The following is a 13182-nucleotide window of genomic DNA, read 5'->3' as shown; positions in this document are numbered from 1 at the left end:
CTTTTCAATCTACCAAGTTGAAACTTACCAATAAACAAGTATTCTTTACAGAGAAGCACCCAGCAAATGGCTTTGGCTAATAATTTAAAATACAAAAACCTAACAAGAAAGTTGACTCAGAAATGCTTTTAGCCAAATCAATTATGTATTCACTTTACTGTTATTTTTTTAGATTTCTAAGAAAGTGTATCTGTTAATTCTAGTTTTCTTTATGGCCCCTCTAAGCACAGAAAAATAGAAGTATAAAACGCATAGAAAAAAATGTTTCAAGTACAGAAAAACTGTTCTAAGTATAGGACAAAGTCATTATCTCCTTCAACAAAACATATTCAGCTCCTTTGTAGTACATGCAAAGTACAGAGCAAAGTAACGGTGACACAAACATGAAATTAGCAGGGACAGTACCTCTCCCCCTCCCAGTACCTGCCACACTCACTGCTCTAACTCAGATAACCAGCATAAGGCCTTCTTCATGGGAGGTACTCAAACAATTTACTGAATGAATGAAAGTTTAAAACACGGTTCCTTTTTTAAAACTTTACTATCTATAGAAACACAAGTAAATAAATTCTGTTAAACCCACACAAGAGAGACTGGGAGTTTTGTTCATAGTAATTTGTGGTCAAAGGAGGAATTTCAAGAGTTCGTATTTCAGAATATGAGCAGCCTGGAAAGATGAGTTTTAGATACAACTATGAAAGTCACAAATTGACTTTCTTGTCCCAAATCTCTTTGGCTTCTTGATTCATGTACAACATGATGACAAGATCATAAGATAAATAAAGGAAAGTGATTAGGTATATTCTGAAGACCTTAAATTGCCTGAAATCAATTTAGGGAATAATCTTTCAGAGAGCACAATTTTTAATCTGGAAACATTTGACTCTTCTGCAGAAGAGCGTTCTCAGCAAAAAAATAAAATACTGATTAGAAAGATAGAAATATGAATAATGAATGAAGTTTTAAATATGTTTGCTTTATTTCTGGGTTTTTGTGGGAAAATATGAGTGAAGTTAGGGAGAGAAACACATACTTAGCAAAATAATACAATACATTTTCTCTGAGCCTGAGGAAAAACTTCAAGTGTTTGCTCAAGGAATTAAATGAAGGGCACTTGACTGGGAAACCTTTTTTAGAATCTTAAATGAATGTGAAAAACAAGGCTAGTCTGATGTTTCACATGGCAGCCAAGTGCTACTTCATTGTAAAAATTAAAATCTCTTCAAAACTGTATATAAATCAAACCACCAGTATTATAGTGAAATAGAGTGATATACACAGAGAGGTTTTCCAGAAAAGCCATGAAACAATCAACCAAAAGGCAGAGGCTGATGTTTCCAAGGCAAAATGATGAAACCTTCGTACTTTTATTTTTATGATAAGTCTTCAAATAGTTCAGAATTTTGGCACCATATTTTTGAATCAACTCTGTAGATTAGCTGTGCTACTATAAAATGTAATCTTTGAAATTGACTTTTTTTAAACAATAATGGTGGCTACACATATTTGTCATAATTGTACACCACAGCAAGAATATAAGTTCTATGCTTATTAAAATACATTATTCCATTACTAATTCAATCGTATCATTTCCTTTACTGAGAAAGCATTTGAAGATAAATTCTTATAAAATCAAAACTACTGCCCTGAATATTTTTTAGAAATATGAAATATACATGACCTGTGGCATTTAAAAAATTACTTCATTGAATACCAATCTACTAGTTCCTACCTCAAGTAGCTCTAGTCTAATATTAGAGATGAAGATGCCCACAGGAAAACCTGTGCTGAAACACAGGTATGTCTGAAGGTCTTATGAGGACCTGGGAGGTATATAAACCCTGTGAATGTGGGGTTGGAAAATGTTTTCTCAGGGAAACAACTAATGCCTAAACTAAGTCTTATAGGATGAATTAGTGTTTACTCGGTGGACAAAACCCAGAAATAAATGTCCCAAGTAGCGGAAATGGATTGTGTAAGAACAGAGGCAGAAGAGAAAATCTTGCATTCATGAGGAGCACTCAGGATCTGGAGAGAGAGGGTAAGCTCGTGGAATTGGGGTGAATTGAAACAGGACACAAAAGGGGTTAGGTCTTGAGGGTATTAGTTAACATATTAAAGAGATTTTAATTTTATTAATTGTTTATTGTTATTGCTATTGAACAGCTGTTTTTATTTTATTATATGCCATGGAGAATCACTGAAGAATTTTAATTATGGAGAGTCAAGCATCTTTGAGGGAAAAGAACTTACCCTAATTTTCTGTTTTTTTTTCCTATTTGAACCTCAGTATACAATGAGAATTTAAAATATGTCAATAAATTAAAAAGTCAAATCTCTAAAAATGGCACTTCATAAGGGACTGTTGCAATTTGAGTGCACAATTTTCCTGATTGCTTTGAAATAAAATGAAGAATTGGTTTTAAATTACATGAAAGGAATATCCTTTCTACATAATAATTTCAATAACTGAATTCACTTTGATCAATATTAACTCCACAAATTTTTTAAAAAGTTTTTTTTAGAGAAAAAATGGGGGGTCCCTCAGTGGCTCAGTTGGTTAAGTGTCTGACTTCGGCTCAGGTCATGATTTCACAGTTTGTGGGTTTGAGCCCCGCATCAGGCTCTGGGCTGACTGCTCAGAGCCTGGAACCTGCTTTGGATTCTGTGTCTCCCAATATCTTTGCCCTCCCCCCGCCCCCACTCCTGCTCTCTCTCTCTCTCTCAAAATCAAATAAACATTAAAAAAAACATTTTTTTTAAAGAAAGAAAAAAATGGGAGGTATTCTAGATTTACATGTTTGTTAGCTAGGAAAATGTAAAATTTTATCAATAAGAAAACTTACAAATTTATATGCTGTCCGTACAGCTGGAGTTGCTTTGGTCATTGCTGTGTTAAACAGTGCACCTCCTCTCTGCAAACAAACAAACAAACAAACCAAAAAGACGTATTTCCAAAATTTTTAAAACCAGATTAACCTGAAAACAAAGCATTATTAATAGCAGAGAAAAAGAGGTTTACTTACAAATTAAACAAAGACCTATAGAAGTTACTTCAGATTTAGTCTTTTCAAGCTTTCATATACCATGTATGGTCATTTCAGATAAAATGTAAACCCTCTACTCCGTTCCTTTAGTTGGTATAATACATGATTTAAAAATCATTTCATCTTTGCAGTTTAGGCAGACTAGAGCAATAGGACCCATCATAGGTATGTAGTTAAAACTTGATAAGAAAGAAATATAATCTGGGCACCGGGGTGGCTCAGTCTGTTAAGCATCCAACTTTGGTTCAGGTCATGATCTCGCGGTTCATGAGTTCGAGCACATCAGGCTTTGTGCTGACAGCTCGGAGCCTGGAGCCTGATTCAGATTCTGTCTGTCTGTCTATCTGTCTCTCTCCATCAAGAATAAATAAACATTAAAAAAAAAAAGAAATACACTCAAACTGTTTATCAACTGTTTTAAGGTTGGGCGATACAGTCTAAATCTCTGGAGGTGAGTTTTACATTTAATAAAATCGTATTAACAAAACACATTACCAGAAATGATAAAACTCCTCTCAAATCCTATTTCTCCTTCTAATTCCTTTGTTCTAGGCTATAAGGTGACAAAAACATCTTGATTTTCAAAACAAGCCATTTATCTCTGAACAAAAGCTTTCCATTTTAAAATTATGAATATCAAACTATAATAGCATAAAATAAAAATATTTAAAATGTGACAAAATATACAAACATTTTAAATATTGCTAATAAATAGCATAAGTATAAGCAGCATCCTTTTAGTGAACATTTCTCCATATATTTTGAGTGAAGGAGGAAGAAGTGGTGAAGGGTTATCATTACCTTGACTGTATGCACCCACTGTTGATACGACCTCGGGTTCCCTGGAATATATAAAAATAAGATGTCAGGACTATTTGATCAAAAATATATCCATCAACTAAAATTCATCAAGAACTAATACTTCCAGGATTTTAACAAATTTTGTTTATCTGCAATGTTGTGAAAAAGGCAATAGTATTGTAGAATAAACTGCTCTAATTCTTAGAAACACGGTAATTAGCATTTCCAAGAATAGACACGGTTTTCTTTAGTCACATATGAAGGTAATATGTCAAAACACTCTATCTTCTTTCGTTTTAATATTGTATTAAGAGAGGAAAAATATGCTGTCTCTTTTAAAATCCAAGGTTCCTATGTCTTTTATACCATATTTTGTGTTTTATGTCTATGTTGTCTTTAAAAAGTTTGCCTCTTTTATGCAATTAGGTTCACTTAAAAATAATATTGCAAGTGCACAGAGAAAGAAAAAAACTAAAAAGGGATTAAAAAATGCAAAAAACCAGGGGCGACTGGGTGGCTCAGTTGGTTAAGCATCCAACTCTTGGTTTCAGCTCAGGTCATGATCTCATGGTTCAGGAGTTCAAGCCCCATGTTGAGCTCTGTGCTGACAGCACAGAGCCTGCTTGGGATTCTTAATCTTTCTCCCTCTCTTTGTCTCTCAGAATAAATAAATAAACATTGTTTTAAAAAATGCAAAGAACCTTGAAGACAAAATATTCTACAGTTTTTAAATATCAACATTAATTGATAGCAAATTTTACTTTAATGCAATTAAACTACAGTCATAGTTCTGTAGATACTCTGTAGTTGTAAATCCAAGGTTGAAAATATAGTACCCAAGGAAATATAAAACAAATGAAGGTTTTAGTCTACAGGGCATTGTGGTTATTAGAAAGTCCAAATGCTGACCAATTCTTTTTTTTAAAATTTTTATTCAAATTCCAGTTAGTTAACATACAGCATAATAGTAGTTTCAGGTGTACAATATAGTGATTCAACACTTCTGTACAACACTTGGTGCTCATCACAGGTGGACTCCTTAAAACCAGTTCTAAAAACCTAGTCATCATATATTTGGTTGCAAGTATGGTAATTTAATCAATAAAATGGTAGTACAAGGCAAAAAAAAGAACACGATCTCAAGTAATGTTTTATATCAACTGACTTAGATTTCATGTACCTTCTTCATTTAAATGCTTAAAAAACATGGCTATTCAAAGACTATCTGGTACAAAGAATCCCTAAAACAGATTAAGGTCGCTTCTTTTTTTAATGGAGGTATAACTTAGATATAACATTATATCAGCTTCAGATATAGAGCATAATGATTCGATACATTGGGAAATGATCACCACAATTAATCTAGTTAAATCTGTCACCATACATGTTCTCCACTTATGTACAGTTGTGTCCTTTTAAAAAATTCATTACCTTGCTGTCATAAAACAGAGGCAGAATGATTCCAGCCCAAGAATTTATTTCCAGCTGTTCTCTTTGCACTCCTAACCAACATCAGGCAAAATGTGTTCAGCTCTAAAATTACTCCTGTAATTAAAATCTTTCTCTACTTTAAAAAAAAAATCAAGAAACAACCCCCAATTGCTAAAAACATCGCTTACGACTCAGCACGGCACTTAACTGGAAGAAAATATATGGCAAAATAATATTTTTTTCTAATTTTGTGAAATGATTATAGCAAAAAGTGTCTACTTAAAATAGCCTGTGTAACTGAAATGTGCACTGTTCAAAACCTATGAGTTCCAGGTGGTATTTGGCCTGAACAATTTTTTTGAAATCATATTTCACTTGCAAAATGACAAAAATTCAAGTTATTGTATTTGTATTGTATTTATTTCTAAGGAGAGTTTATTAACCAAAAAAGTAAACAATATAACTATATCCAGATTGTTCATATACGCTTACCTATTCAAAGTTCTCATCAGTTCATATATTTTTAACTTCTCTACTATAGATGGTTGGGTAGAAATCACACATTTAAGGGCTGGTTATCACTTATAGTATACTGGGAAGAGTTTTATTTTCATTCTCTTCCCAAAATGAATTTAAGAAAGTGGAAAGAGAAACACTAACTTCTATGTGATAACTATTTAGCATTTTGGAATACTTGTCATCCAGAAAACAATTTTTTAAAGGCTCCAAACTACAAAGAAAATAGCTAGCAGAAAACTTCAGCACAGTTAGAGAAGAGTATCTTATTTAGAGTTGTGAGGAATAAAAATAGCTCATATTCAGCTCTTCACAGGCCACTAAATGTTTTTACGTACATTACCTTATTTGAGCTGTGTTTTTGTACTCTAAAATAGGCAAAGCAGGTAGTGTCTTAAGCAGCACATTCCAAGCACAGTTCAATGAGAAGTCCAATAGATCAGGGGGCTCAAGTCCAATGTATCTTTGTAAACTATGCTATTTGGGACCAGTCCTTAACCTGGTTGCTACAATGTTACTTAGTATAGTACCTAGCATATCACAGACACACCACACATACAAGTTTTATTGCAATAACTCGCCAAATGAGGAAACTGAAGGTTCTGAAGTGGCCCTAGGTCACAAAGATAGCAACTGAGGAATATTAAGAATCCGGGTATTTGAATTCCTGGTTAAATAGTCCTTCAGCCCAGAAATTCTATCTCTTAGACTGCTAAATAAAATATGATAAAACTTAAGATATACAGAGATTTCTTCTGTATCAGTTCAAAGTAATTACACTAGAAAGGAAAAGGGGCTGCTCAAAGCTGATACTTTGAGAAGAAACAGTTGACAGAATCACCAATAATAATCCAGAATTATATGCACGGGGAAAACAGGAAGTCCCCAAATAAACTACTTAAAATGGTAGGGAAACATGTGGTACAATTTAGGTATTCCTATTTAAAATTTTTAAAAAGAGGGGCGCCTGGGTGGCTCACTTAAGTGTCTGACTTCGGCTCGCGTCATGATCTCATGAGTTCAAGCCTGATGTTGGGCTCTTCTCAGAACCTGGAGGCTGCTTTGGATTCTCTCTCTACTCCACCCTTTCTTGCGTGTCTGTTGCCCTCTCTCCCAAAAATAAATAAATAAAACATTAAAAAAATTATGATATTTGTTTCTTTAAATTTAGTGTCTTTCAGATTGAAAGCTTCTATTTCTACAAAATTTATGAGACAGGCACATTATTCTTTAAAAATGTTTTTGAGGCTGTTTTTCTTCTCAAAAAAATTAATGTGAATGCCAGAAAACTCTCTGAGTCTTTCCATTAAAGTAAATGGATTATGGAAATAATAAGTGTTATTGAGGAAATTCTTAACATTGTTCTCATTCATCATACCAGTGATTTTCTCACACTCAAGGACAAAATATTTTTGTTTCCCCCTTGTGCAAAGACTTCATCTTCAAATGTATTTGTTTGAATTCCAGTAATTTGTAGTTACTGTTCAAAAAGTATATAAATTGACCTAAATTGTTCAGTGAAGCCTGGAAAATGTCACTAAAACTGAAGATCACCTACCATCTCTTCAAATTCCTCTGATGCCTTAGGCAGTAAAAAAAAAAAAAAAAAAGAAAGAAAGAAAAGGAAAGAAAAGAAAAGAAAAGAAAGGAAAAGAAAAGAAAAGAAAAATACTACTATATAAATAAAAGACTGATCAGAAATATATCAGAAAGTAATTAAGAGACAAATGCTACTAATGAAGAGTAACTACATGCTTCTATATAAAATCAATCTGAAAATATTTCTATTTTTTTATGTTTAAATAATTGGAAGGGGATTTAAAAACTAGTCTTATTTTAAATGAAAAAAAATACAAAAAACCACCTCCATGTTCTTAACTACTCAGTATTCCTTAGCTACTTTTTCATAGACCAATATCTGTGTTTACTGCATCCTCTGCTCTACTTATGTCCCCTTTTATTACCTTTTAGCCTCCATGGATACTCTTCCCTTTACATACTTCCTGATATTTACATTACTTTCCTCTTAAGGTTGAATGTTCTACAAAGGTCTCATGAAAAACATTTGGGAGTAACAGGGATTTCTTCACAGTCCTGACCACAGGGACTCACAGGATAGCAAACAGATTTTGGAAACCTGTATGCATTTCAGTCTTTAACCATAGTTCTAGATTCAATGTGAATCTAGATTGAATGTGTAATTCAATAATTACACGGTTCCACCACGCTCATATTAACTTTATCACAACCACATATACTACCATGCAACTAGCCGTTGCAATGACACAGAAATTAGATGACACAGGGGAGAAATTAGATGCTTCTCTGAAATTCCCTAACTATTTTTGCTTAAAGGAACATAATTTTTTCTTCAGCTCTAATGAATGTCGATTTCTCTTACAGTGATCTTTCTTAGGGCTTTATGTTTCAAAAATCTTCAACAGATAATCAAGAGACAGGAATTTTACTTTTATCCAATCACAGTAGAGAAGGCTTGACTACTACTCTTGTTTACTGAATGTCTTCTAATTAAGAAGATCTCTTATCATAAGAAAGCAATATATTATAGTTATTAAAGCAAGAGCTTGGAAGCCAGACAGATACATGTTGAGTTCAGATTCTAGCACTACTAGCTGTGTGACCTTGAGCAAATTACTGAGATAAGTGCCCTCATAAAAACAGGGATAGGTAATCAAACTATTTCGTAGGTGCTGTGAGGATTAAATGAGATCAAGTTTGTAGAGCTCTTGTAAGAGATTCTGTCACATATTAATATTCAATAAGTAGGAACAATTATAATTATTACTATGAGAGAAGCGGCAGTTATAACCATTTACTTCTTTGAAAAATAGTTCAATATCATGATAAAGACATCTTATTTCTTACAAATGCAGTCTACATGACAAATGTCTAATGTTCTTTCATATGTATATCATCGTTTATAAGAACATTACTAATTTTTATTAGATTATTCACATTTTTATTTCAAGTCCTAATAAATTGTGCTTTATTTTATACTAAGAATAAGCTCTCTGTGTCTCTAAAATAATAACCTAAAATATAGTAATTAAAAATAATAGTTAATAGCTAGGCACAATTTTTAATATACTTTCTTGCTGTACACATTGAAATTAATATTTGTTGAACTATGCTTTCCTTTTGAATCAGTATTGCCCACCCTCCCACCAAACTAAAATAAGTGTTCAAAACCTTTTTAATTTTAAGGAGGGACAATAAAGTGGTTGGCATGAAATTGTACTGAAAATATAGCAGTCTCCAAGTCAGATGCCAGCTGGCGATCAATGTTCCATTCTTTTTAAACCGTAAGACCTTTATTGAACAATGTTAGTAACCCCTCTCACACCAGAAAACCCATCTACCTTCTATTCTATTCTATTACAGAGGAATCTGGACCAATGGTTAAGACTACAGAATTCAACTATACAAAACGATCATAGTTCTACCCATTACTGTCACAAGATGTCATCTTCAATTCCATAGAAGATACTAGCCCCACGGGTCATAAAAATAATGAGACAGCAGTTATATAAATACTGAATAGATGCCTCAAGCAATTTGTCCATGAGCTGACAATATTTTGCTTGTCTGAGTTGAAAAGTAAAAAAGCCTTATTTTAACACAAAAGTTCCATTGAAGCTAAATTTTTACCCATGAGCTGAGGAAAGCAAGGAGCTGAATGATTCCACACTTGGTTGACTTGCTGAGTCAAGTAAACTAAGTTTTTCCCAAAGCTAAATGCTTTCAATGAAATGCTGTACTTACACCAGAGGAAGATCCATATGCTTAGTTCATTTGGACCTCTCTTCACGAACAAGTTATCTCAATGTTTTGTATATTTTTATGGAGCAAAAATAAATCTTATTTGAGAATAAAATCACATTTTGGCAAATGTGTAGATGAGTACTTATTACTACGTCTTTTCATGTTTTATTTCTCAATTCTAGCGACTATTTATTCACACATAAAGACATTTTCTTCCCAAATTAAACCTACAAATAAATAGAAAAAATTACTATTATGCCAGCTGAAAATGAACACACCAGAGACTGTTGTTTGTTTGGTTCACCCTGTTCTCTAGAACAGTGCCTAGCACATAGTAAATACTTAGCACAAATACTGGCTGAATGAATGCATATGACATTTCAAGGACTCCAGCAAAATTCTCTGCCAGAGTCAGGACTATATACTGGAGCAATCACGTACAAAGTACCAGTTTGTAAGTCATTAACCGCCTAGAAATTACAACGTTGTTTGAATACTTACATATCAAATAGTGTAACTAATTATATTAATTTTCATTATATTAAATAAAAATGCAATATCACCTAACTTATGTTTCACACATACAAAATAATACGACGCCTTCCATTTGTTAGTGAGCACTTTTTACAGTGACAAGTGTAAGCACATGGGATGGTAAACTGAAAAGTCTTTTCCTCATGCTGCAGTGTTCTGCAAAGCAAAAAAAAGGTAAAGGCTTCTATAACAACACACTCACTTAAAATGTAAAAGCAGCTGTGGTATTCAAATCTTTTGTTTTATATTATATTACAATCTAATATTTCAACTATAATCTCAGTTCTTTAATTCTTACTTAGTATTAGCCAGCACTGTGGGTTTTTTAGCGGAGAATACTAAAGGAAGATATAAACTAATTGCATTTCAGTGACATTTAGTTCTATTACTATTAGGAGATTATCCAAGAAAACAACTACCAATTCATGAGACCATCTTAACACCTTGAATAATAAAATAAGTTAATACCACAGCTCTTATAAGATGAAAAAAAATGTATCTAAAACACTGTATGTTTAAGAAAATACAACTGTTTATGAAGTAGATTGTATCAGATACAGGAGCAAAAATCAAGGCAATCGCTACTCAGAAAATGGATAATCATACTGAAACTAGTCTTTACCTCCACAAAAGCCACCTGAAGTGATTTCCTCTTCAAATACATCAGAGAAACCCCGTCCTGCATTTAATTTTGCCAGTCGACCATCAATAAACTGAAATTAAAAAGTGTCAAATACGTTAATTTTCACTTTCTTAAACTTTTACTTATATCAAAAGATTCATATCAGACACTCATAAATATAAAATATGCACATATATGTACATGTATACACACATCTACATGTACATGACAAGAAAACTCTCAAACATTGAAATAGCAGGCACTCAATAAATAACAGCTAATTTATTAAATAAAAAATGTACAGTACAGACTCTTACTTCATTAATAAGAAAAAGAATGTACCATTTACTGGCATTTGGTTACTTTCTATTTTGTTGATCTATGGCATCTGAAATTTCTCTTTCTTGGATTATAAAAAAATATTACAAATGTTTTGAGGTTTCTCCATTCATAATGAAGGTAAAGTATCTTTAAGCCTCCCTTGTATAAGAGACAAAGGGTAACCATAAGAAAGATTTAAATGATGTCTGAAGCGTAGACTTGAAGATTTGGAGACTAATATAAAATGTTCATTTTCATGCTGGAATTAATCCTGGCTACAATTTTTTTTATCCTGGAAATTTTAAATTTAGTCAAATTAAAATAAAGTACCTTGACTTTTAAAAAATTCTCACACTCTGTTCTAGTTTTAAAAAAAATAGTTTTCTTTTTTTTTTTTTTTTGTTTTTTAAATTTTTTTTTCAACGTTTATTTATTTTTGGGACAGAGAGAGACAGAGCATGAACGGGGGAGGGGCAGAGAGAGAGGGAGACACAGAATCGGAAACAGGCTCCAGGCTCTGAGCCATCAGCCCAGAGCCTGACGCGGGGCTCGAACTCCCGGACCGCGAGATCGTGACCTGGCTGAAGTCGGACACTTAACCGACTGCGCCACCCAGGCGCCCCTACAGTTTTCTATTTAAATGAACAAAACTAATTGAGTTCTACAGAGCAATACAGTTTTCCTCAGGCAGCAATTTAACATTTAATGGTTTAACCGTTTAATAGCAGTAAGTTACACCAGTTAAAAGACTTTGGAACAGAAATCTCTTACAGACCAAAATTAAGACACAAATGAATCAACAGTTTCCAGTTCAAAATGTGGTTTAACTACTTTTATATTATTACAGATTAATTTTGACCCAAGAGGTGGCAAGATGGGTTTAAATAGACATAGCCTAAAAGGATATATAGTCATAACTTTTTTTTTAGTATAAATTGCTTTCATAAAAATTAGAAAATTTTGAGAGCTAGGTACCACAGATTACCCATTTTTAGTCTCGTTATGCTTGGCGTTCAAAAAATTTCCGATAGTATAAACAAATATGAACATGGAGTTTGGAGAATGAAAGGCTTACATCACATCTCTGCCACTTACTAGCTTTATGATCTTGGGAAACTTGTCTCTGAGTCTCTGTTTCCCCTCTATAAAATGGGAATAATAATAAATATCTTCTAGTGTTTTGTAAGGGTTAAATGAAACAATACGAAGTACCCAGACTGCAGGCACAGAATAAATGTTAAATACTAAAATCCATTTTTCCCACGACCACCATCACCTTTCAATCACTATTAATTTCCGAGTTTACAGGATCACTGTGGTATCTTTAATATCTGGCAAATGCTTAACATATAGTTTGAAATGAATGTCTGCTGAAAGACTGAAGTATACCGAAACATTGTGAACAGTCCTATATTTACACGATTTTAAAGGTAACTAATTACAACATATAGAATTATGCATTTCATTCTATCTTGAGATAAAACGTGGTAACAATGTACAGCTACATATAATAAATGGTTAATTTGAAAATAAAGTGGTTTAAAATGCTTGCAAAATTTGACTTTCACAGATTTTCAACATAACATTATAAATCAAACTATAGTGGTCTAATTTGATGGACTAAGTATCGTTGTGAAAAAAGTAAGGTGAAGCAAAATGATAAATTTTAAGTAATACATTACTGATGAATGGCACAAAGTAAGACATCCTTTTAAGGGACTTAATTTGCTTTAAAAGATTAAGACTACAAGACTTTTTAAAAGGTTTTCATTTTTATGTTTACCAGAAATAATCCATCCATTTTCGTTTGAGTGGAACAGTTCAACGTCTAAAAAGAGATAAATCCCCAAACTATTTACTGATTATGCATTTTCGAGCATGAGTAACTACTTCGTGTTACTGAACTCGTGAATCGAGCCAATAAAAATTAATCACTTGGTAAAATGCCACGTGTTATCACTGACTCTGCAAACAATCCTGTCAGTGACAGACACTTATCTTTCATGAAAATGTTTGTTTTTAAAATAAAAGATGGATTTTGTACGTATATATTCTATATATGTACACCCAAATACAGACACCGAGGAGTAAGCTGAGAAGTGGTATTAATGGAGAAAAATGCTGAAG

General features: G+C 32.9%; 1 protein-coding gene across 2 annotated transcripts in view; it reads right to left on the bottom strand.

The window, feature by feature from the left end:
• DENND1B (DENN domain containing 1B) overlaps window positions 1-13182 on the bottom strand; it is a 259204-nt gene that overhangs the window by 34211 nt on the left and 211811 nt on the right. For both annotated transcript variants that reach the window (XM_047076725.1, XM_047076726.1), the window contains 3 exons: window positions 10735-10825; window positions 3849-3889; window positions 2847-2915 (listed from right to left, as the gene is read on the bottom strand). In XM_047076725.1, coding sequence (XP_046932681.1) covers window positions 2847-2915; window positions 3849-3889; window positions 10735-10825 — 201 coding nt within the window. The remainder of the gene's footprint in view (window positions 1-2846; window positions 2916-3848; window positions 3890-10734; window positions 10826-13182) is intronic.

This window comes from Lynx rufus, unplaced genomic scaffold, assembly GCF_022079265.1.
Source record: "Lynx rufus isolate CCGP_SWC_20201006 ecotype Redwood Valley unplaced genomic scaffold, mLynRuf1.p SCAF_15, whole genome shotgun sequence".
NCBI lineage: Eukaryota > Metazoa > Chordata > Mammalia > Carnivora > Felidae > Lynx > Lynx rufus.
This window is presented reverse-complemented; position numbering and strand designations above follow the sequence as displayed.